General features: G+C 37.6%; 2 protein-coding genes across 2 annotated transcripts; one reads left to right on the top strand and one right to left on the bottom strand.

The window, feature by feature from the left end:
* Positions 1-2,408: 2,408 nt before the first annotated feature.
* On the top strand, positions 2,409-12,027 carry dpp3 (dipeptidyl-peptidase 3). The gene is made up of 18 exons (XM_079835971.1): positions 2,409-2,474; positions 3,048-3,348; positions 3,431-3,520; positions 3,625-3,762; positions 3,840-3,914; positions 4,995-5,085; positions 5,197-5,330; positions 5,438-5,568; positions 6,853-6,911; positions 7,347-7,541; positions 7,620-7,732; positions 8,756-8,848; positions 9,434-9,496; positions 9,609-9,733; positions 9,814-9,934; positions 10,028-10,207; positions 10,978-11,140; positions 11,264-12,027. Exons 2-18 carry the CDS (start codon positions 3,079-3,081, stop codon positions 11,404-11,406), a joined length of 2,184 nt encoding a protein of 727 aa, XP_079692097.1. The 5' UTR covers positions 2,409-2,474; positions 3,048-3,078; the 3' UTR covers positions 11,407-12,027.
* Positions 12,026-23,732, bottom strand: rin1a (Ras and Rab interactor 1a). The gene is made up of 11 exons (XM_079835970.1): positions 23,469-23,732; positions 20,975-21,166; positions 20,762-20,876; positions 18,021-18,093; positions 17,833-17,924; positions 16,560-17,125; positions 15,980-16,478; positions 15,579-15,887; positions 14,213-14,344; positions 13,864-14,030; positions 12,026-13,137 (listed from the first exon to the last, which is right to left on the bottom strand). The coding sequence occupies exons 2-11, from the start codon at positions 21,161-21,163 to the stop codon at positions 12,823-12,825; spliced, it is 2,457 nt and encodes an 818-aa protein (XP_079692096.1). The 5' UTR covers positions 21,164-21,166; positions 23,469-23,732; the 3' UTR covers positions 12,026-12,822.
* Positions 23,733-24,355: the final 623 nt, after the last annotated feature.

The following is a 24,355-nucleotide window of genomic DNA, read 5'->3' as shown; positions in this document are numbered from 1 at the left end:
TTACACTTTTACTAAAACCTAAAAAAACTAAAAATAAAATACTTTCAACCTAAAAATACTTTTTTAAATAGCCATACTATTTTAGCATGTAAGTGTGGCCGTGTGTGTTACACATTGTATCTAATTTGTATAATTATTTTGGCGACTTTACTCACCTTGAATGGGAAAGTCATATGAAGCGGTTATTTTAAGGAAATGTCCGTTTGTTTGTTTTTTTCAAATCGCCGCTACTTGCGTTGCGCGCGAGCAGGACGCCAGAGAGCCCTTCGCCGTCTTCTTCTTCGGGTTGTTATTATTATTATTATTATTAAGAATGTAGCCTAAAATATTTCATTTCATGGTAAACAATATTCACTTATAATGATGCACAGTTTATTTCAATAGGCCTCTGAAACATTAAATATATTCAAATTGTGTAAACTGTGTGGTAAAATGCCTAAGAACAGCATTTTCAGACTTTTTTTTGTCCACATATTTAAAATAGCTTTAAACACATACTAAACAATGTTTTATTAAAAATGCAGAATGTTTTCTGTGATGGATAGGTTTATGGGTATGGGGAAGGCCTACTATATAGGCTATATCCCTATAGGGGGATAGAATATACAAGTTAGTATAAAAAACTGTGTGTGTGTGTGTGTGTGTGTGTGTGTGTGTGTGTGTGTGTGTGTGTGTGTGTGTGTGTGTGTGTGTGTGTGTGTGTGTGTAACTCACAGTAAATTTGAAATCCGGAAATCAACTCCAATAGAGTTAATTTCAACATAAGTCTTTCTCTCTCTCTCTCTCTCTCTCTCTCTCTCTCTCTCTCTCTCTCTCTCTCTCTCTCTCTCTCTCTCTCTCTCTCTCTCTCTCTCTCTCTCTCTCTCTCTCACTCTCTCACTCTCTCACACACACACACACACACACACACACACACACACACACACACACACACACACACACTGTGTGCGTGTGTGAGTTTGATTTATTAATAATTGTTAACAACAACAACATTATAATAATAATAATGAACAGGCTGTACATCGTAATATGGCCTCACAGAACTTCTGGGTTTCACCAGATGCTGGCTTTTACAAAAGAGATCTTCTAGGAACCACTGAACTGTTTGCAGATCTTACAAGAACCCTTTTATAGAATTTGAGTTCCTCTAAGTTCCCCCAAAGCACTTCAAGGTCTCATGGTAATGAAAAGGTGACTACAGGACCTCAGAACTGAATACAGAGTTCTTAAGGGATCCCATAAGTTCCTGCAAGAACCGTAAAGACTGTCAGTGGTTCCACCAGTAACCCTACTATAGGAGAAAGAGCTTTGAGGCACTTAAAATACATTTTGAAGTTCCTTGAGTATCCGATAGGATATTTGAGGCACCTTTAATTTTTACAGTGTACCTAAATAATCTTTTTCTTTTTAATCTGCTTATAATGATAAAGGACATCTACATTATCACAATAAACTATTTAAATGATTAGATATTACATTTTATTACAAAGTTGAGCATTTGGCATTACACCTCTAGCTGAGTGTTCTGTTTTGAAGTGTCCATTGGCATTGCATTGCGTAATGTAGCTGACGCGACGGTTCATCAGCAGGTGCTTGACCCGTTCAAGAGTTTACTATCTTCACATCTGGCGCCACTGGGATCCTGTTGATGCCTAGATTCCACAATGAGCTCCATAACCACCCTTAGAAGTGTGCTAATCTCCCATGGCCAGAATAAACAATGTGCTGATTTTAATGTTTGGGAATTATTACTTACTTGTTATGATAATAGAATAGTGGGGGGAACAGAAATTTATGGAATTTCCAAAAAATAAAATATTTCAAACTTGAGGAAAAAACACTACTCACGAATTAAGTTCCTTTACTTAACTCATTGTGGTTTTAAGGGTGAATTGATTTACTGATTCATTTGAACAGTTGTATCTCTATTTGGGCTGGACTTTCCCATTCACCTGCATTATTTGAACTATTCTCATCTGCCAGTTTGACTGTCAAGAAAGCAAACCACAGAACATTAAACAAATAATTTATCCTGGGTGGTCAAGATGCTGTTCAGACCATGCAGACGGACAACTTCCTGTTGACATAATGTTTATTTTAGAGTGCTGGGAAATTATTTTCACTTGAGCACTTAAGTGAACATAAACACGTTAATTTAAAAACAAAAAGCTAGCACTGAGTCCACTAATACGAGAAATATATTAAATATATACATTTGTATAATAATATATGAATAAATTATAATAAACATAACAAAGAATCTCCTCCTAAAGTTGTTATTTTTTACAAAACTATTATTTCATTTTCGATCAATCGAAACCTCTTTTCATCTGCTGTTCCTATTGGTTGTCACCCCAGTCAGTTATCTTCTCCACCGTCTGATTGGCTGAGGGGCGGGTCATTCCATTGAATGAGTAACGGAAGTAGATTCGGACGTTGGTGCTCATTTTGACAGGAGTGAACGCACAATTCAGGTAGAACTTGTGTTACATACTGTTATTAATACACTGTATATTGTTTAAACAGAAAGCGTATGCTCTATTTTAGATGATAGTATATTTGTATAGAAAATTATTGCATATTTGTTTGCGTGGCACGCACAGATTTGCGGGATTTCATTGTTTGATTTCCTGCACTATCAAGTGTGCTAACAGTATTAGCTGGTCAGTGAAGTCCCAGAACTGAAAGAGAAACTCTCCGTGTCAGTGCTGATTCACTTTTTAGCCTTAATGACAATCTTTTGACTGTGTATGTCTAGAGATGTACATATCCAAACGAATCTACTCAACTATCGGCTTATTAGGTGTGTGTGTGTGTGTGTGTGTGTGTGTGTGTGTGTGTGTGTGTGTGAATGTGTGAGCGAGCGAGAGAAAGAAAGAAAGAAAGAGAGAGAGAGAGAGAGAAAGAGATAAAGTTCAGGATGTAAAGCTATGATGTGAATCCCCAATAATAACCAGGTCATTTGGTTCTTTTACATAGTATGATATGTAATCAGTGATTCCTTCATCAGTGATTCCTTTAATTTGATTCCTTTTGTGAATTTTCAGTGGAGAGGGATCAAGCTGCCTAAAGTTTAAAATGGTGGACTCTCAGTATTACCTCCCAAATGACATTGGGATCTCTGCTCTGGATTGCCGGGAGGCGTTCAAGCTGCTGTCTCCCAAAGAGCAATTGTATGCACACTACCTCTCTCGGGCGTCCTGGTACGGTGGCCTGGCTGTGCTGGCCCAGACGTCTCCGGAGTCTGCCAACATCTACGTACTGCTGCAAAAATTGTTCCGTGCACAGGCGCCACTGCAGCTGAAGGCAACGGCGACTGCAGCTGGACTGAGTGCAGAGGAATATCAGGTAGTGAAATGACCTGTTGCGAACACCAAAGTTAACATCTGCTCCGTGTTCATTGTCGTAACAACGCTCTATCTCATTCTAGGCCTTCCTCGTATATGCTGCTGGGATTTATGCAAACATGGGGAACTACAAGTCGTTTGGGGACACCAAATTCATCCCCAACCTACCAAAGGTGAAATACCCAACTTAATATATATCCCATTTGTAGTCCGTCATGCTTCTATGTAACATCCCAGCAGTTTTAGTGTTTGATAACTATGCCTTTTTTATATCCAGGATAAGTTCAAGGCTTTGGTGTGGGAGAGCCTGGCGTTTGAGGAGAGCCCTAAGGACATAGAGTCGCTGTGGAGCTGCTGCTCTGAGCTCCTCTACTCCCTAGAAGACAAGCTGAAACAGCTCGGTCTGGGTGATAAGGTAAAAGAAGGGATTCTTATTTTTTTTTACACAGCTCAGTCTCAGGTTGATGTTTTACTATTACTATTCTCTCCTAGGGGATCACAACTTACTTCTCAGGGAACTGCTGCTTAGAAGATGCAGAGTTTGCCCAGAAATTTCTGGACTCCAAGGTATCCACCTTCGATATTTTCTGTGAATGTGTGAGACTTCCGATTCATTAGCCGCTATTGGTAGATAACTAGAAGAATGACAAAACTGCTGGTAAAACGATTTGAGCTACAAATTAGTGAGTTTTATAATTACCATGATAAATATGATACACCAGTTTGCAACATCAAGCAGCATAACTGTTTGTGTTTTTGTACAGCTAAAATAACTGGAAGCAGCTGACACCGGAAGCCTCGCACATTCACAATAGTTCCTAAAACTGGAATTAATATGGTGTATGACACATGTAGGCCTGGTTTCACAGAAAGGGCTTAGATTAAGCCAGGATCAGGCCTCAATTAGGGCATTTAAGTAGCTTTTATAAACTTGCCGTAGAAAGAAAAAAAACATTACTGGTGTGCGTCTTGAGACTAAACAATGGGATCTGACATATTTTAAGATATGACAGTGCAAGTTGCTTTCAGTTAAAACAGCTCAAACATGCATTGTAGTCTGGGACTAGTCTTAAGCCTCGTCTTTGAAACAGGGGGGTAGAGTGTTATCTTTTTTCATTATTAACGCATAATAATTAAGATAAATAATGTTCCATATTTGTAAAGATGAAGTCCTGTATTTGATCCCAGGGAACACGCATACTGGCAAAAATGTAAAACGTTGAATACATTTTGAATTTAAGCATGAAATAAATGGAATGCATATGAGTAATAATTTACAATACGGTTCATTTCATTAACATTATTGAATACATTAGGTGTCATGAGCGAACAATGAACAATACTTCAACAGCGTTTATTAATCCAGGTTCATTTCTACATACATATGTGTTGTTTAAATGAAAATCTGGTAATGTGCAATGAAAAAACATGAATCAACAATGAACAAGAGTTCGTAAATTAACATTTATAAACTATAAAAGTATTGTTCATTGATTGTGCATGATAGCTAATTTTAACCAATTGAACCATGTTGTAACTTGATCTTGTTTTATCCTCACTGACAGCAGCTATTTCTGTTTACCAGAAATATATAACTAGTTTACCAATAATGCTCGCTCACATTTAGACTACTGTCTGTTCTTGTAGAAACTGAGTGCCTACAACACCCGTCTGTTCAAGACTGAAATAGATGGCAAGCGGTGCTATGAAGTGCGTTTGGCATCTGCCGAGAAGGCGGGTGAGTATAAAGACCAGTTTATATGTTGTGTATTACTTTTGATTTCATCTGCTGTTTTTCCTTCTCTCTAAAATGTTCTCATCGCCTTCTTCATTTCCCTCCCATCTGCAGACTCGTGCGATGCTGAGAAGGGCGGTGAAACTTTTTGTGGCAGATATGAATTCGAGGATGCTGTGTTCTCTGTTAAGAGGGGCGATTATTCCTTTCTTATGGAGAAAGTGTGTCAGAACTTGGAAAAAGCCATGGTATGACAACATTCAACCTGGAAAAACACTGAATCATTGATACTTTTGGATTGCGGAATGAACAGCATGACCTTTTGAAGCTTGAGTAAAGTTTTTTTTTGTCTCAGGCTCATGCAGCCAATGAAAACCAGAAGAAGATGCTGGAAGAGTATATCCGCAGTTTCACCTATGGCTCAGTCGAAGCCCATAAAGAAGGGTCCCGTTTTTGGATCAAAGACAAAGGACCTATTGTGGAGAGGTACTTGACCTATATTCAACAGACCTGTGACCTTTTACACAAAGCTAATTGAACAAACTCGTTTAAGAAAAAGTTTAAGAGTAGGTTAAAATTTCGACAAGACCAAACAAATCCAACCTGGTTTAGATTCAGCAGTTTCACAACGCTTGTTATAAACATTCTATTGATCCAGAGTTTATGATTAAATCTGAAGCGAGGTGCACCTGAAAGTGACATACACATAAAACATGGAGAGGATCAGTTTGATTCACTTCTCACAAGAGTGTCAGCACAGTTTAGTTCTCAGCTGAAGATTTATACAGAGATTGTTATGAGACACATGTACAAGGCAAGAATAAACACAGCTGCTGCTGAGAAAGTTTAAAAATGGCTGCTGAAAGAAAACGTCTATATCAATGCAAGTGAATCAACTGAATTTTTATAGGTTTACAATGAGCTTAAAAGAAAACAAGCAAATTTGTTTTAAAAACTTTATAAATTTGAATGCGTTTTTGAATATTCAGACAGACGCTGACCATGGTATAAATAATTAGAAACAAAAGCGGATTGATTTATTTTTTTCAGCATGTTTGCCTTTATGCAGATTTGTAATTGTAGAGAGGACAGGAAGTGGGTGAGAGAGAGCGAGAAAGAGAGGGGAGGATAGGAATGGATCGGGGAGGGGCCATTAGCCAGGATTTGAACTAGGGTCGCCCAAAGTGAGATCATCGGCTCAGATGAAAGCCGGGTGCTTTTTGTCTCAAATTCTTTTACTGTCTAATGCAGGGGCGTCCAATCCTGCTCCTGGAGGGCCACTGTCCTGCCGAGTTTAGCTCCAACCCCATTGAAACACAACCGAACCAGCTAATCAAGGCCTTACTAGGCATACTAGAAACTTTCAGCTGGTGTGTTGAGGCAAGCTGGAGCTAAACTCTGCAGGACTGCGGCCCTCCAGGACCGAGTTTGGACAGCCCTGGTCTAGTGCTTTAATCTGGAGCAATATACTGAATGTAGGAGGAGTGAGTTTACTACATCAGATATATATGCCACTTTGCTCACAGCTGATTGGTTCAGTTTTGGTTTGTGATCGATTACTCGTAATAATGAGTGCTTCAGAGCATGGCGATGAACACAGCTAAAAACCTCAAAAACAGAGTTTGTGCAAAGTAAACTCAAACTTACCAATTCTGTGAAATAGGCCATGGGCTATTGATATAGACTTGATTTCAGTGTTGAGCTAGACTCATTGTTCTTTCCCATTTGTAATTTCTATTACAAACCTTTTATTATTATTTTTTTTAACAGTTACATTGGTTTTATTGAGAGCTACAGAGATCCATTTGGCTCTAGGGGTGAATTTGAAGGTAAGCTCAAATATTATTTTGGTAATTTCTTGTCCGGATCTTTTAATTTATACAGAAATACACATAAAAAGCAGTTTATATATACAATGGCTTGAATACGCCTCGTCTATGATGAACATGTTTTAATTCCTGAATTAAAATGAATTTTATTATAATGAAGAAAAACAAATTCTTAAGTAGTTTGGAATAATTTATTTTTATTATTATTTAATAATATAGTAATAATAAGGATGATGATGATAATTATGATAATGTTGATTTATTTTCTCAACTTTTATCCACCAAATCAAAGTCATGTGGTGCAACCAACATGAAAAAACCCCCCCAGGAAATCATTTCACACAAATTGGTCAAACATCAAGTAACTGTTGTAGATTCCCAGTTATGACTTCTGTTTCTCTCTCTCTCTTTCGCACTTACCATCTTGCACAATAGGTTTTGTTGCCGTGGTGAACAAGGCCATGAGCGCTCGCTTTGCTCAGTTGGTGAGCTCGGCCGAGGTCTTGCTTCCAGAGCTGCCTTGGCCTCCAGCCTTTGAGAAGGACCGCTTCCTCAAGCCAGACTTCACCTCACTGGACGTACTCACCTTTGCCGGCAGCGGCATTCCTGCAGGAATCAACATTCCAAACTGTGAGTCCTCTGAAGTCAGGTTTAATTGATAAATGTTGAAGTTATGATATGAAGTTTTAACCATTTATCTGTCTGTAGATGACGACATCAGGCAGACAGAAGGTTTTAAGAACGTGTCCCTTGGGAATGTGCTGGCTGTTGCGTATGCCACGCAAAAAGACAAGCTCACCTTTCTTGAGGAGAATGACAAGGTAAGACTGATGACGGCTGTCTGTAAGGTTCTAATGCAGGCGTGCTCAATCCTGTTCATGGATATCGACCTTCTTGCAAAGTTCAGCTGCAACCCTGATCAAACGCACTTAAATCAGCTAATTGACCTATCGGTAAGCCCCTCCCCTCGAACGCAGATGAGCCAATGGCAGTTGAGTATCAGTTGCACTGGGATCGGAACTCAGACATCTTTAGGTTTCAGCGCCATAGAGAAACATTGGAAGATCCGAAGCTGTCATTGGTTTGATGGTATTTATGCTACAAAAATGGTAAAACGATGTGCCTGGGGTACTTGTAACACTGATTCCAGGTATCCTCGTTGTCATACTCTCATTAAGTTACAATTAAAGTTAGTGAGTCCATGCTAACGTACAAACCTAAATAGCTAACTGTTCTCACATGACGTACAGTGTAGGTCAAAAACACATAAACGAAGGTATACATTTCAGTGCCTCTCTAAATGAATTTACATTTAACCAGTTTAATATGATCTTACCCTGCAGTACATGAACAGTGTTGTCATCTGCGATCGTGTCGACTGTAACATGAGGCTTCTCCCGCTTGCATTGTGATCTTTAAACCCTCGCTTCCAAATGAATCCTGTTACCCACCATATTTATTTAAAAATATTTGATATATCCCTCCATGGCATATTTAAGTCCTACTTGGATGCCTCTGACAAGAGGTGCTCCTTCTGTGTCCAAAATTGATCAAAAACAACTTGGGACAAGGTTTTTACACTGACAGCTGTCATAGTAAGACAGTTAGCAACTTTGTTTGTTTGTCCGATCAGGGTTAGATCTGATCTCTGCAGGTAGGTAGATCTCCACGAACAGGATTGGGCACCCATACCCCCGGTTTCACAGACAAGGCTTGAGTCCCAGAATTAAATGCATGTTTTAACTGAAAGTTTGTGAAACCAAGCCATAGCCTAATGAATCAAACATGTTGCAGTAGAGGCTCAGAGTGGTCATTTCTCTTCCTGTGTGTATTTATACTTGTAGGACCTGTACATCAAATGGAAAGGGCCTTCTTTTGAGGTGCAGGTTGGACTCCATGAGCTGCTGGGTCATGGCAGCGGGAAGCTCTTTGTTCAGGTAGAGAAGCACAAGCAGATCAACATGTTGCTGTATATATGTGACTTGTGGGGTTTATGCACTAAAAAATTCTTCTGTTTAAGATTTATTTATGTATGGTTTGGTATATGCATGCCGAGTCTAAAGATTAAAGATCAAAAGTGACGGTAAAGACAAAAGATTTATATTTCAAACAAATGGGTAACACTTTACAATAAGGTTTCATTTGAAGCTCACATTTCAAAATATATTTGAATATAAACCAGTTCTTTTAAATTGTAATAATATTTCACAATATTACATAAGATACTTCTTTTGAGACATTTAAAACATTTGTATTGATCCCAAACTTTTGAATGCTATATATATATAATTTAAATTTCAGTGGCATTTATAGTTCTCCATACAGTAAATGTTTTTTCTTTTGTCAAAGCACTTGCAGTAATTCTTCTGTTTAGAAATGAAGTTGTCTAAATTGTCTTTTTAGCAGAGCATTTGCTATTGGAGCTTAAACTCTCAATATAGCATAATTGTATTGAACCCAGAACATTTCATGCATACAAATGTTTTACAGTTTCTTTATCTTATATGTTTGTATTGAAACAGGATGATAAGGGAAAATTTAACTTTGATCAAACTGCTGTTCGTAATCCAGAAACTGGGGAGCCGGTGAGTTGTTTTCCTTGCTGTCCTGTTCATTACTGGATTCCACTGTGCTTTACCCTCTTTATAAACTGTGCATTGCCAATCACAGTCATGAAATGGAACTTTCGGCTTTCAGATCTCAAGCTGGTACAAGGGCAGCGAGACATGGGACAGCAAGTTTTCCACCATCGCCTCGTCCTATGAGGAGTGTCGGGCTGAGTGTGTTGGTCTCTACCTGTGTCTCAACAAACAGGTGCTCAGGTGAGTCACTGAACGTTCAGTCACTTCTGCGTGGATCACTCAGATATGAATGCTAAGCAATTTGTGTGTGTGTGGGGCAGTATTTTTGGGCATGAAGGGGAGGATGCAGAGGAGGTGGTGTATGTCAACTGGCTGACCATGGTGCGTGCCGGCCTGCTAGGACTGGAGTTCTACACGCCAGAGAGCAAGAGCTGGAGACAGGTGAGATTCAGATGTGTGCCTGTCCAGAAAACATTTCTCTTTTGCTTGATTATCTTCTCGTGTTGACATTATCCTGGCATTTCGCTGTCGTAGGCACACATGCAGGCCCGGTTTGTGATTTTGCGGGTTCTGCTGGAGGCTGGAGAGGGGCTGGTTGGTCTGAAGGAATGCACTGGGACAGATGGACGACCAGATGCTGTCATAACCATCGACCGCAGCAAGATCAACACAGTGGGAAAGAGCGCCATCCAGAGGTTCCTCTGTAAACTGCAGGTACAGCCATTTTACTGTTCAAACGGAACTAACTGAATACTGCACTGCATGCACTACCTGTTATAAAAAATAGTATGTGAGACCAAACACATTATGCAACAGAAGTATGACCACATGACATTGCATGTTAGTGAGATACAGAATATAATATTGTAAATATACAGTCAAACAAAAAATTATTCAGACACCAGATATAATTTGATAAGTTTTTACTAGTGGGTGCAGTACACTATAGTTAATTTATGTAAGTGAGGATAGCAAAATAAAGTAAACTGTGACATATTATACCCAAAAATTCTTCATACAGTTGACTACCAGTAAAATTAATAAAAATTTGGGACCAAAATTATTCAAACACTTGCTTAAGTATTTTTTCTTTAGTTGATAATGCGACCTTTTACGCCACAGACTGAACAAAATGAAGCATTGCTTGGTAATTGGTTGACCTATATCGGTATTATCAATTGTGTACTTAAATTTAACAGCCGACAGCTGATTGGTTGATTGTAATCCATTACATACCATTCTATCAAAGTTATCTGACATTATCAAGATGAATTTGTTCTGACACAGTTTAACTCTGAGTTCTTGTCATATTTTATAACCATTTTCTAAACTATAGCGAATAAACTGTGATAATGTGAGAAATGTTGAAGGTGTCTGAATACATTTTGGTTTGACTGTAGATATTTAGAAATAAAAGTTTTTATTTTTCAGAAGCGAGCGTCAAAATTCTGCATGTAGCCATGATGATTGAATTTTTTCTAAAGGTGCATAAGTCGACAGCCGATGTGGAGGGAGGAAGGGCTCTGTATGAAGGCTACTCTGCTGTGACTGCTGACGGCACCCACGATTTCCTGCGCCTCAGAGAGACGATCCTGCTCCGTAAGGAAGCTCGTAAGATGTTTGTCCAGGCCAATACCTACATCAAAGGTTTGTGTTCAGCCTCCTTCCTTCAGCCATATACTAAAAATTGTAATTCTTGTATGATCAGAGACTGAAACACAGTTACACGTATACATAAAGAGGAATAATGTGCTGCCGTTTGTGTTGTAGATGATGCTGTGAAGCTGGTTGAGTATGAAGGTAGCGCTGAAGGGCTTATCCAGTCCTTCGTTGAACGCTTCCCAGATGATGCCGAGGAGGTAGAGGGCCAGCTGCTGGAAATGACCCTCACGGATTCCACCTGCTGGTGCTGAGAGGACACAGTGCTGTGGGAGACATCCTCTCAGACGAATATCGGGCCACACTGAGTCACAGCAACTTTCGGAAACGAAAAAAAATAAGGCTGCAGAGTGCACTAGGAAGGGACTGGTAATGATTATAAAACCATTGACATGTAGGAGGAAGGAAGAACCGCACTTAAAAACAGGAACATAACCCCAAGCTCTTTACCTTACCACCATTTTCTTTCTATTTTGTCTATTCACTTCTAAACAAAGGCAACTCTGATAAGAGTTTTAATTAGAAAGTTCTGTTCTTGCTTCAAATCAGACCGCAACCCACGCTTCCCACATAGGCATGTGAAAGCACCGACAAGAGTGAACTTGCTGTGTGAGGGTGGGGCTTATGTAATCACAACACGTAACACACTTTCTCAACTTACTTTAAAATAGAAACATGCTTTGCGCTAACTTCAAATCATATCTAGTGTATAGTTCATATGCTGATTCACTGATATCTAGGAGAAATGGTAGCATTCGTTCTTAAGAAAACAAATTCCTCATTGTTTACAGTATTTTCAGTTCCTCAAAGTGGCAAAGTGTTCAGTGTGGGCTATGAACACCAACAGTCCATACCAAATAAAACCAATTATTTACAAAGATATTGTATTGTTGTTTACTTTCAAAATACCAAAACATGTGTGCAATGCATTTCATATAAATATTAACATGATACAAGGTGAACAATAAGATATATAACTCAATACTGACCATCTCATAAAATGAGAAATTTCCATAACTGGTTAATTACCCACACAGATTTTACATTAGAAAAGACTAAAAGGAAAGAAAAATTAAGAACTGAAAGTTGGAGTAATGAATCCAGTCATTAATAACCAAACTATAAGAACATTCAAAATAATACAACAAGAGGAAATGCCTCGTTGCAATTTAAATGCCAACAAAATCTCACACAACACCAGCAGAACACTATCCATAACTACCAGTAATGGACACAAAAATAGGCTGATTTTGCATCTTACAATCTACACTCTTAAAAATGGAAGTTTCAAATGAGGGATTTTGCTGCAATACCTTAGAAGATCGATTTTGGCTTCCCAAAGAATCTTTCAGTCAGCAGTTCTAAAAATATATATATATTTCTTTTTGTGAAGAATATTTTAATAATCTAAAGAACATATTGCGCAATGAAAAGGTTCAGTGAATGTTGAAGGTTATTCTTGGAACCATAGATGCCAATAAAGAACCTTTATTTTTAAGAGTGTAATCTTGCAGTCAAAATTTAATTAATTCAGTGAAAATACAGCTCAAATAATTTGAGCTCCATTACAAGCATATTATTATTATGATTTTTATGTGAGAAACCAGGCATGCTGTATAAAACACAGAATTGCTTTGACCTACATGTAGCATCCGACAAAAAGTCTCATATTATGAAGCCTCCTCTGTGAGATCCACCGCGCCCCCTCTGTTCAGCTTCTGGGACCTTTCATCCTGATTGGACTCCTGGTAAATAAGGGGAACCATACTCGCGCCCATGCTCTGCAGGTCTTGAATCTGGGCGTTAGATGGGAGAGGTGTTAACTCCCCGTCTTTCCTCCAGTACAGGCTGTAATACTCTGGCCGGTCCACCCCAAACTTCAAAGCACAGAGCTGAGCCATAGCCTCACCGTCGAGGGCAGTCTTCCACATTAGAGTTTTCATCATGCTGCGGTCACCGTCTTGAAACAGCACCTTTATAAATCTCTGTGGAATACAAACAACACGATTCACAGTGCTGGGTAGTAACTGATTACATGTAATCTGGATTATGTAAACAGATTCCAAAAGTACTAAGTACTTAGATTACATTACATTTTAAAATACTCATAATCAGATTACAGTTACTTTTTTTATTGGTTACAATGGCAGTAAATTATTAATAATTAATTGATTCCTTTCCAAAAAGCCTACTGCTTATAAGTTCGAAGGTCTTCCAGGTTTGTGGAATTGCACACGCATACCATGTGACTATCATGGCCACACAACAGATTTACACAAATCATTCCACTTTTAAGAAGTGTTTTCTCAACATTGCATTTTTTAAACAGCTCCTGACAAACACATTATTATTTGAATTATCACTCATTGAGTCATTTAACCATGTATTACAGTCTTTGGAAGGCTTTTGTCTTTCAGACACAATAAAATGTACAAATTCCAGTCTGGGAAACCCTGAAGTAATGTAATATTTAGCGCACTTCATGTTGTCGATAAGAAAGAATGGAATATATTTTATTTCTCATTGTATTTTTATATCATTATGGTACAAGATTATCCTATTCAAATCAATGTGATAAACGAGTTAGGTCAAAAGTAATAGTCATTTTACCTTAAAGGTGTAATGTAATGGATTACGTTATAATTACAAATTTTTGGAATCAGTAACCAACTACAATGACGATTCAGATTTGTTCAACCAGTATATCTGACCTGGTGCAATTTGTTGTCTTTCTGATTTGTGGTTTCGTTGCTCCGACGTCGACTCCATTCTTTCAGAGACTCTCTGGCCTGGTTTGTGAGGCCGCTGGATGGCACGTCCTCTGGCTGACTCTGAATCAGACTCAGACTGGCATAGAGACTTGTCAGATAGTAACCCCCTTCAAGAGAATAATAATAACTATTATTATATATGATATAAATTGAATTTTTTTGTTATTTATACAGTTCAAAGTCGCTTTACACGAAAACGAGTTTGAAAATGTACCATAGTAACAACGTAGGTAGGTATTCATGTATTGATTAGTTGTGGAGCTAAAGATTCCAACGTATTTATCCATACCTTCTCCTGTAAGCCAAGAGCTTTCCAAAAGCTCCATCATATACTCCACCTCCAGAGAGATCTCTGGCATATTGCACAACACCATCACGTAGGAGAGAGCAGGCAGGAAGTCATCCGCTCCAAATTCCTGACCTGTTTTTAGGGATACAGATAGCAAGGACTCATTACACTGATCAATCGTGACAGTAAAGACATTTATAATCTAACAAAAGATTTCTATTTTCATCCTTCCATCGGGTCATTTCGACCTAAAACAATTTTTTTTTAAATTTTGTGTTCATCGGAGTGGTCCAAGACCCTAGGACTTTTGTCGCACTTGAACCACAAATACACAAAAAATGGACTGGATTCGAGGAGTTTTGTGCTTGAAATTAAAAAAAGTAACAAATCCTTCCCTTGCGGGTCAATTTGACCCCCATAGGAATGAATGGAATGCTTCAGTACACCGAAAAACTGCTCAAAATTATATATATATAAAAAAAAAATATCTAGATGTTTATCTAAATGCATACTGGAGAAAACTGAATTTAAGAGTGCTCTGCGATCTAGTGGCAAGAGTCATGAAATATGTTATATATATATTTTTTTTTTGCAAGAGGTCAGCAAAGTCACCCAATGTAAGATATTTTGAGCTGAATTAAAAGGGTTATGCATGAAATTGTGAGGTATTTTGAATTTAATTTGAAAGAATGCATTTGCAAGAAATTATTATTTATTGATAAAATCTAGCAATTTAAAGGTAAACAAAATAATAAATCTCCAAAGAAATTGCATTAAAAAATAGAAAAAATATTATCAAAATTAAATTAAATAACACTTTCAGGGCACAAAAAAAAGTATAATTTTAGGGCTTCGGGTCATTTTGACCCACGAGGGAAGAATTTGTTACAAAGCGCGAGGGAGGGATGAGGATTAAATAAATGCTAGTCTTTTGAACTTTATATTCCTCAAAGAATCCTGAAAAAAATGTAGCATTGGCTCCACAAAAATACTTAGCAGCACCACTGTTTTCAATGTTGATAATAATAAGAAATGTTTTTGAGCAGCAAATCAGCAAATTTGAATGATTTCTGAAGGATCATGTGACACTCAAGACTGGAATAAGGATGCTGAAAAATCAGCTGGATCATCACAGGAATAAATTACATTTCAATAATAAAATAGAAAACTATCCTAAATGTTAATAATATTTCCCAATATTATTTTTTTTTACTGTATTTGATCAAATAAATGCACCCCTGGTGAGCATTAGAGACTCAAAAACATTAAAAATAACTTACTGACCCCAAACTTTTAAAGCGAGAGTATGTGCACAAATAAATCTACATGTATAAAATAAACCAATGTTATTTAAGAACTTCATTACCTGATTTGTTTTTCATGGCTTTGTAAATGAGTTTGCAAATCTGCAGGAGTAGCAGCACTTTGTCAATGGGCGAGTAAGCCCGCTGCATTAGAGTCAACTTGTGCTTAATTTTCTCAATGCCCTGGGCGTCAGGAACGGCCATCTGAACCCCAAAGAGCTTCTGCGGTGAGGCTCCTTTGGCTCTTTGCAAGCTGTCCATCATTCTCTGGAAGGAACCATCTTTTTTGTGCAGGGTCTGTAGAGCAGCATCAATTTGAGGCTTCAGAGGCTTCAGCACACAGCGGAACATGGCTTTCTCCAGCGCTTGGTCTGCACAAAAGGAAAATACGGTGGTATTTCACCATTTAACTTGTTTGAATGATACGGACAAAATGATTACATTAAATCACTGATTTAAATACCTTTCTCGTTCTCTGTCAGAAGAGTTTCTATTGGAGGTTCAAGCTCTCCACACTCCAGAAGGAACGTTTTGGCCTGAGTGATGAAGAGACGCAAATCCTGCAGCAGCTGTACAGCAGAGGTCAAGCCCTGGGGCTTCAGCGCTTCTCTCTGCTGCCTCAGGAAGTCCTGAACCAGAGCTCCAAACGCCATGCGGCGATCACGAGACAGGTCCTCCACCATCCGCGCAACTCGCTTCTCTGGGGCGAAAAAGGATATGAAGGCGGCGCTCATCTTGCGTAGGGCGGACATGGACTTCCTGGGAGGCGGCGTGACAGGGTTGCTAGTGCCCCGTACAAGGGGAGGACGCTCGGGACTCTCCTCGGCCTCGTCGAGGCTGCTAAGCGAACTGCTGCTGTCCAGCTCACTAAGGGACGGAGCATGTCGCTGTTCCAGAACAAGCCCTTCCTCATCATCCTCGTCTTCTTCCAGTACTTTCTGCTCCAGGATTTTCGCCTGGGCCTAAAAGCGCAAAAAGACAGTGATAAACACATCAACCAAACTAAAATGTTCCGTAAAATCGGTGCTAAAATGTCTCAGTACCTTCTGAAGAGTCTTGGGCATCTGATAGTCGTCTTCTTCAGCAGTGGGAGAAAGAATAGGGCTGACCATGGTCTTCTTCTGAGATGCTACACAAGGTTTCATATAGTCTGTGGCTTCCTGCTCAGTATTCTTGATAGCTTCCTCACCAGCCTGAACTGCAACAGGTGGGGTCATCTGTTTTGCAGCTATTAATCTCGCTTTGCATTTGGCTTTAGCCAGTAACGGTGGTGGAGGTGGTGGGATGACAGGTGGTGACAGGGGGCTGGAATTTTCAGTGGAGACTCGAACCTTTATGCTGGTTTTGAAATGATGACGTCTGCGCATGGCGTTGCGACCAGGGTAGTCTTGTAGGAAGAGGGGGTTGACAAAACACAAACCTTTGCCTCCCCCGTAATTCAGCTCACAGGGACTCCGTGTTTGGATTGGACAAAGCTCCTGGAATGGGGTGGGGTTTAGGTTGATGGGCGTTGAGCAGTCTTCTGGGCTTGGCATTGGGGGAAAGAGTTTGTCAGCGGCAGGAGGTTCATTACGAGGACCCCGGACATTTAAGTGGGAACTCCAGAACTCTGTGGAATACATCACGATGAACATGTTTTATGATGCATATTAGCTGATATTTATGAACTCTAAAATCTTTTGTGAACAATACATTATCGTATCAGTTATTGCATATAGTGACTGATAATTAATAAAATTAAAATTACATTTCCACTTTTGTTTTAACTTTTAGATTAAACTTAAATATTTAAAGTAATATGTACTTTACTTTACTCAAAATCTTAAAATGTAATTTATTTTCACAAAATCATATAGAATTTTCAAATCGGCCATTTATGTTATCAGCCATACCATGAATATATATATTCTATATCGGTCTTCAGTGTCACATGATCCTTCAGAAATCATTCTAATATGCTGATTTGGTGCTCAAGAAACATTATTATAATGCTTAATATTTTTGTGTAAACAGTATTGCAGAATAGAAAGTTCAAAAGAACAGCATTTTTTTTTATAGAAATCTTTTGTTACATTAAACATGTCACCTTTGATCAATTGAATGCATCCTTGCTGAATAAAAGTATTAATTTCTTTTTTCTTTTGCCACTTTATTTCTGCACTGTATGCTTTTTTGTACAATACAAAAAAAAGTATACAAGAATCTATGCTCTATCTATAATTCTAGGATTGGTGTAGCATGAGAATCCATAAAATGCCTGACAGAAAGGCGCCTTCAATTCATTTCAACAGATCAATCAATCAAACTTGTACCTACCCACACCCATATGAGAGATTGACTCCAACTGTTTGTGTGAGGAAGCCTTGGCTATTGCTTCAGGCAGCTCCAGAGTGAAAGGAAGCACATCCCTAAAATACAGATAAAGAATAATGGAATAGAAATATCACATTTAGGGAGTGTCTTGCTGTTGTTGTAGATAGAACATAGTAAATACTAATCCATACCGACTGACACAGTAGAAGGCAATGAGTCTGCACAGATCTGGGAAACTGATAGCTGAGCTTTCCAAAGAGAAGGCTGTTAATAAAAAGGAAATGGTTTAGTCACCAAAAGTCGATGACTAATGCTGACATTTATTTATTTATTTATGATTTAATGCCATATCAGCAGCAATGGCTATATTCATGGCAATCAACAGTATCACTTCAATACATTGTTTACAATAATTTAACAATTTTGTCCTAAAAACAATCACTGTACAAAACCAGTTATATATACCAATAACAGCAACAGCAATAATAACACCAATTACATAGAATCTTTCAATTTAATATTTGACAGGAATTCTAAAATTACTCCAGGAGAAACCTTTTTAAAAATGTCCATTAATGTGCTTTCTGAATAAAACCGTTCTCTAGTATTATTTAAAAAAGGACATTCTATTAAAATATGTTTTACACTCGTGAAATTCTTACACAGATCACAAACCGGTTTCTCTTCCCCGTTCAATAAATAGGAATGAGTGAGTCTTGAATCTGTCCAATTCGGCATCTCGCATATACAACCTGGTCATATCTATTTTCAAAATAATAACTAATAACACATTCATTCCATTCCATTTGCCATGTCTTGTAAATGTACAGGTTCAATATGGGTTTAACGTCAGATGCTGGTATTTTACATTCTGTCATTTCCAACTGAAGTGCTTCCTTTGCTGCTTTATCTGCTTGTTCGTTACCAGTCAAACCCATATGGCCTGGTATCCAACAAAAAACAATATTAATATCTTGTTTCTTTAAAGAGTCCACTTTTCCTATTAAGCTGGTAATTATAGGATGTTCAGTTTTCAAAGAATCAAGTGCTTGTAGGCAGGATTTAGAATCTGTGCAAATTAAAAAGTTACGTTGTTGTTCCTTCTCAATTTTTTCAAGAGCTAGAAGTAATGCACATGCTTCAGCTGTGAAGATTGAACTTTGTCCAGAGATACACCTGCCATAGCGTTTTGACCCAATCACTACTGCAGCAGATACCCGACTGTCTGACTTTGATCCATCTGTGTACACAGGTACATGAGTTGGTAAGCTGTGCCTTATATCCAAAAATTCCTCCTGATAGACATTTGGATGATTTATGTTTTTTATATACTGAGCCAGGTTCATCATGATGATGGGTTTTTTAATATTCCAAGGCGGTATAGGACACAGATGCGTCGATGTAAGGATATCCAAATTAATGTCCATATTTTCCAAGTGTGATTTTATACGAATTCCAAAAGGACTGATGTATGTGGGTCTGGCTTCATACAAATGTGAATACTGAGGATGAAAAACTGAAGGATATGCTGGGTTACTTTCATTGGCTTTTAGCTTAACTACATAGTTGAGAGCCAATTTCAGTCTTCTGTTATATAACGATGGTTCTCTTGCTTCTGTATACAAGCTCTGTATTGGGGAAGTCCTAAATGCTCCTAAGGCAAGTCTCAATCCTGTATGATGTACTGTGTCCAGCATTTTGATGTATGACTTCCTAGCAGATCCATAAACAATACTCCCATAGTCCATTTTTGATCGAACAAGTGTCCTATGAAGTCTCAAGAGAACTTCATAATCGGCTCCCCATTTAATCCTTGCTAGCACTTTTATAATATCAATTGCTTTAAAACATCTATTTCGCAACATTTTAATATGAGGAATAAAGGATAGTTTGTTATCAAAATTAATTCCTAGAAATTTTGTCTCTTTTATGACTTTAATAGGTTCTCTTTCTAAAAAAAGCTCTGGATCTAAGTGCATAGACAGCAAAAGGCAAAAATGCATACATAAAGTTTTTGATTTAGAAAATTTAAAGGCATTTTTTACTGACCAGTCATACATTTTATTTATACATATTTGTATTTGTCTTTCGATTACGTTCATATTTCTTCCTTTATAACAAATACACACATCATCTACATATAAACTACAAAATATATTAGACCCCATAACACTTACAATACTGTTCATTTTAATACTAAAAAGAGTAACTGAAAGTATACTTCCTTGAGGCACTCCTGATTCTTGTACATGCAAGTCAGATAATATATTTCTTACGCGAACACGAAAAACTCTATTAGATAAAAAATTAGAAATAAAAATGGGTAAATATCCTCTGAAGCCCATATCGTACAAATCTTTTAAAATACCATACCTCCATGTAGTATCATAGGCTTTTTCTAAATCAAAAAATACCGCTACTACATGTTCTTTTTTAATAAAACCATCTCGTACAAAAGATTCTAATCTTATAAGATGATCAAGAGTACTTTTTCCTCATCTAAATCCACATTGATATTTACTGATCTTTTGATCTTTTTCCAAGATCCACACCAGCCGGTCATTTATCATTCTTTCCATGGTTTTGCATAAACAACTAGTTAGTGCTATTGGACGATAATTATTTGAATCAGTATGGTCTTTTCCAGGTTTAGGTATTGGTATAACTATTGCCTCTTTCCAATAATATGGTAATTCTCCTGATTTCCAGATGTTATTGAAATTTTCCAGTAGAATCACTAATACACTATAGTGTAAATGTTTCAAAAACTGATAGTGAATTTTACTAATGCTGACATAAAATTTAATTGAAAATAACAGAATAGTATGGCCTACTCATATTCATTTTAAAAATGTAAAGCTTTCAACAAGCTTTATTGCTTACTTGAAAATACATTCAAGGTGACAATCTTAATTTATTTCTACAAACTCACCGGAGTCCTCTTCTCGGATGACAACCTGTTTAAAGAAGGACGGCATGCTGTCATCTGCCAGCCGGACGCACAGCATTTTTTTCTGTGATGTACTGGACTTACGCACCAGGAAGGTCTGCAAGGTAACAAAAGTTTCCAAGAATGTAGTTAAAGTTTGATTGTAGGCTAACTGTCTATTTTCAAAGCAGATGGCGGTCCGAATGTGCTGCTCACCCCAGGGGGCTCACGCCGCAGGATGTGTAAAGCTGTAGCCGAGTTACCGGAGAGCTGGAGCCACACAGGGTGCGTCAGCAAGAGCCGGTCCAGGACACTAATGCTCCTCAGGGATCCTTTCTGTGGACATGCCCGTCTGTCCCCCACGGGCCGAGAGTCAGGATAGTCGTACACAGGGTCACCCTGCATCTTCTGAAAGACAGATAGATTTCAACTCCTTTGACAATGAATCTCTGTTTTTCCTCTTTTGTGGATGTTCAAATTGGCACTTGACAAAAAAAAGGAAGGAAGTTCTGAGAAAGGAAGTCAGTGACTGAGACCTGTCTTACAGTAAACTATTCATGTACACATCTTTGTTTTATCTTGTGTGTTTCTCGTACATTTTGTCACTGTTTTTCCTAGAATGGCTATTTTCACACAATCATGTGCCTTCTTATTCCTTCTGACCGTTGTTTTTGAATGGCTTCGGGAAACTCCCTCACTGACTATGTCTTTCTCCTGGCCATGTGAGAACCGTGTGTCACAGTCTGACTAATACCACATCTCTACTGTTTTTGTTCTGCATTCACACAGATCATTCAAAAAGCACTTGCATTGTTCAAAAAGACGACACAACAGAGCATCATTTATACCAAATGTGATGCAAGGTGAAGAAGAACTGAGAATTACATTTTCGAGAAGTATTTGTGTAATAAAGGTAGTTTATCATGACGTCAATCAGTTCTATTTAAAAAATAAAAATGCATTATTTGATACATATTATATGATGAACACTCTCTAGTCTCTAAAGCTGACTCTAAAGTAACTTGTTCGCTAGTTGAGTGAGGTTGGGTAGCAGGTTGACTGTGTGGGCCAGTGTGGAATACTTTTTGGCAAGAGCCAATGGCTGCTATGGCAACAGAGGCTTACATATTCCACTGGGCATTCCTACCCACGGACACACACGCCTCCACTGTTAAAATTTAGGAAAGGACAGATACTTTTTTCCAAAACTTTATGTTACAAACTAGATAAAAGAACTGCTAAAAGGTAAATACTTTGAATGCAATGTAAGTGGCTTTTTAATAAAGGTTTTATGCCAAAATGCATAAAAGTAAAGTATTTTTTGCAAAATATAAATAAGTATTATTATAATTTTGACATTACTTTGAAGATAAAGAACATATGGGTAAAAACTATATTAAAAGAGTGATATATTAAACCTTTCCTCTCAAGGGACTATTTGGTTCCTTAGGAAAAAAATCCCCCTGAATGTTGTAGAGTCATCAGTAGGATGAAAAGCCAAACTGAGATATGGCTCTAATAATACTTTATAATAAAGTCTTCTTATGGTTCAAACTATAAAATGTGGTGTAACCACTACTTGCACTGTGAATGCATGCGAGTGTACTTAATTTGTATTTCAAAAAGAAAGAAAGTTAATTCATGACTCAAAAAGTTGACTCAAACATATATATTAAGCAAATATCATTTGACCTGAACAAAACGTATAAAAATTTAAAAATCTAAATATGGGATATTTAAATAAATAAATATTGAATATGGTCTTGTCACATGATTCCTGGTTAGGCCACACTATTTTTGACTTGGCGGAAAGTAGTTTTTAAAAAAAAAATGTTGTTACATTTTCTCCTTGAACATTCTTATTTGTCCTTGACCATTCCAATGGTGAATACAGTTGTAATGGATAAATAAGGGTGGGTAAACTGTAGTCCTGTTTGCCTGAGCCCTGAAATAATTGCTGCCTCATTTACTGTAGTTTCTGCATGAGCAAAACAAGTCCAGACTGGTGAGAAGGAAGCCTTTAAGTATGCACTGGGAAAGAGCTGCTATTATCTCTGTTTTGTAACGCAGGCTGAGGTTTTTTTTAATTGTTGGCTGTACAAGATATTTTTAGGAGCTGTAAAGATACAGCACTAAATGGAATGACAGTGGATATGTCTTTTTATTTAAAAATGGTATAGTGTAGTACTTTGCCACTAAGGCGCAGTCATTTCTAAGACTGGAAACAGTATTGCCAGAGTAATGGGATTCATTGTAAATTCCTAATAATTCAACAATTATGGAATGTGTTAAAAAGGATGTAATGTAACTGCTTTTCAAATATATGTTATAAAATAAATACACTGAAAGAATATAATTTGACAGCCTCCCAGTTCAATACAGACAAATTTGTAGATTAATAAATGTGTGTGTATGAGAGAGAGAGAAGATTAGATAATGAACTATAACTTAATACATGTAAAATAGGAGAATACATTAGATAAATCTTACAATGCGAATCTTTATTAATACGTATGATCAGTAAACAATCTTCATTAGAAAAAAAACATCATACGCTTTTGTGACTAAGCGCAAACTTCCTCAATCTCCGTTTTCTCTTAGAAGAGGGTTCATGTTTTACTGTACTGTAAATGCCACATGGCACTGAAACATAAGTCATAACCAAATACATGACTATATTAATAATAGATAGAGAAGAAGAGCCACCTACCTCTTTACAATCACTGTACGTTATTCAAAAAGAACAAACTGACTTTTCCCAAAGTGTCAGATCCATGAAATACTCTGAATTACTTTTGGAAATACGGAAAGTCCAGGAATATATAATTAAGGGGCTGTTGCGTGTTATTCCACGCGTTTGAAAAGATGCCTAAAGAGAGTCTGCGTGAATGTGAAACTGTGATTCACACTCTTCCTACACATGTTTTCCAGGCGAGCGTTCTCGTTCATGACAAGTCGCTTCATACCTGGGCGTGCGCATGCGTTGTTGTAACACGATACAAATGAAGAGAGAGAAATATATTTCTATAATTTATTGCCCCACGTCATATTCCCTCTTTGAAATTATTATAATAATAATTATTATTAATAATAATAGACCTAGTAGAGCTTCCACATTTCCACTTTGAAATGTCGTCTGTCGTCATAATGACTTTTCAGCTAAAACCTGGACTAGTTCATCTTTTTTTATATTGCTAGAGAGATTATAATAAATACGATACGATAATCACTTCCATATCAAATATGTAGGCTATAACACTTTAATGAACAGTTATACAACATAAAAACGTTGTTTTCATGTTTTATGTCGACTTTCCATAGACATAATTTTTTTTTATACGGTACAAAGAACTGTATATTGTATCCCCAATCCTACTCCTACCCCTAAAGCTACCCAATCACAGAAAACTTTCTGCATTTTTACATTTCCAAAAAACAAAAAACATAATTCAGTCAGGATTTATAAGCTGTTTTCCTCATGGGGACCAAAATTTGCCACACGGACAAAGATTTTGGATGTTGCCATCTTTGTGGCACATTTTGTCCTCATAACACACATTGGGTTTCCATGTTTTAAGGGGACTTTATATAGGCAAA

The sequence above is a fragment of the Gobio gobio genome (genome assembly GCF_949357685.1).
Source record: "Gobio gobio genome assembly, chromosome: 14".
In the NCBI taxonomy this organism is placed as follows: domain Eukaryota; kingdom Metazoa; phylum Chordata; class Actinopteri; order Cypriniformes; family Gobionidae; genus Gobio; species Gobio gobio.
The sequence above is the reverse complement of the archived record's forward strand: the minus strand, read 5'-3'. Positions and strand labels throughout refer to the sequence as shown.

Coding starts and splice junctions, on each gene's coding strand:
- rin1a (XM_079835970.1), bottom strand. CDS start 21,163: ATGCAGGGTGACCCTGTGTACGACTATCCTGACTCTCGGCCCGTGGGG. Junction 20,877..20,974: donor TGCGGCGTGAGCCCCCTGGG/GTGAGCAGCACA, acceptor GTTACCTTGCAG/ACCTTCCTGGTGCGTAAGTC. Junction 14,031..14,212: donor CTCTTGGCTTACAGGAGAAG/GTATGGATAAAT, acceptor ATTCTCTTGAAG/GGGGTTACTATCTGACAAGT.
- dpp3 (XM_079835971.1), top strand. CDS start 3,079: ATGGTGGACTCTCAGTATTACCTCCCAAATGACATTGGGATCTCTGCT. Junction 5,569..6,852: donor AAAGGACCTATTGTGGAGAG/GTACTTGACCTA, acceptor TTTTTTTAACAG/TTACATTGGTTTTATTGAGA. Junction 9,734..9,813: donor CTCAACAAACAGGTGCTCAG/GTGAGTCACTGA, acceptor TGTGTGGGGCAG/TATTTTTGGGCATGAAGGGG.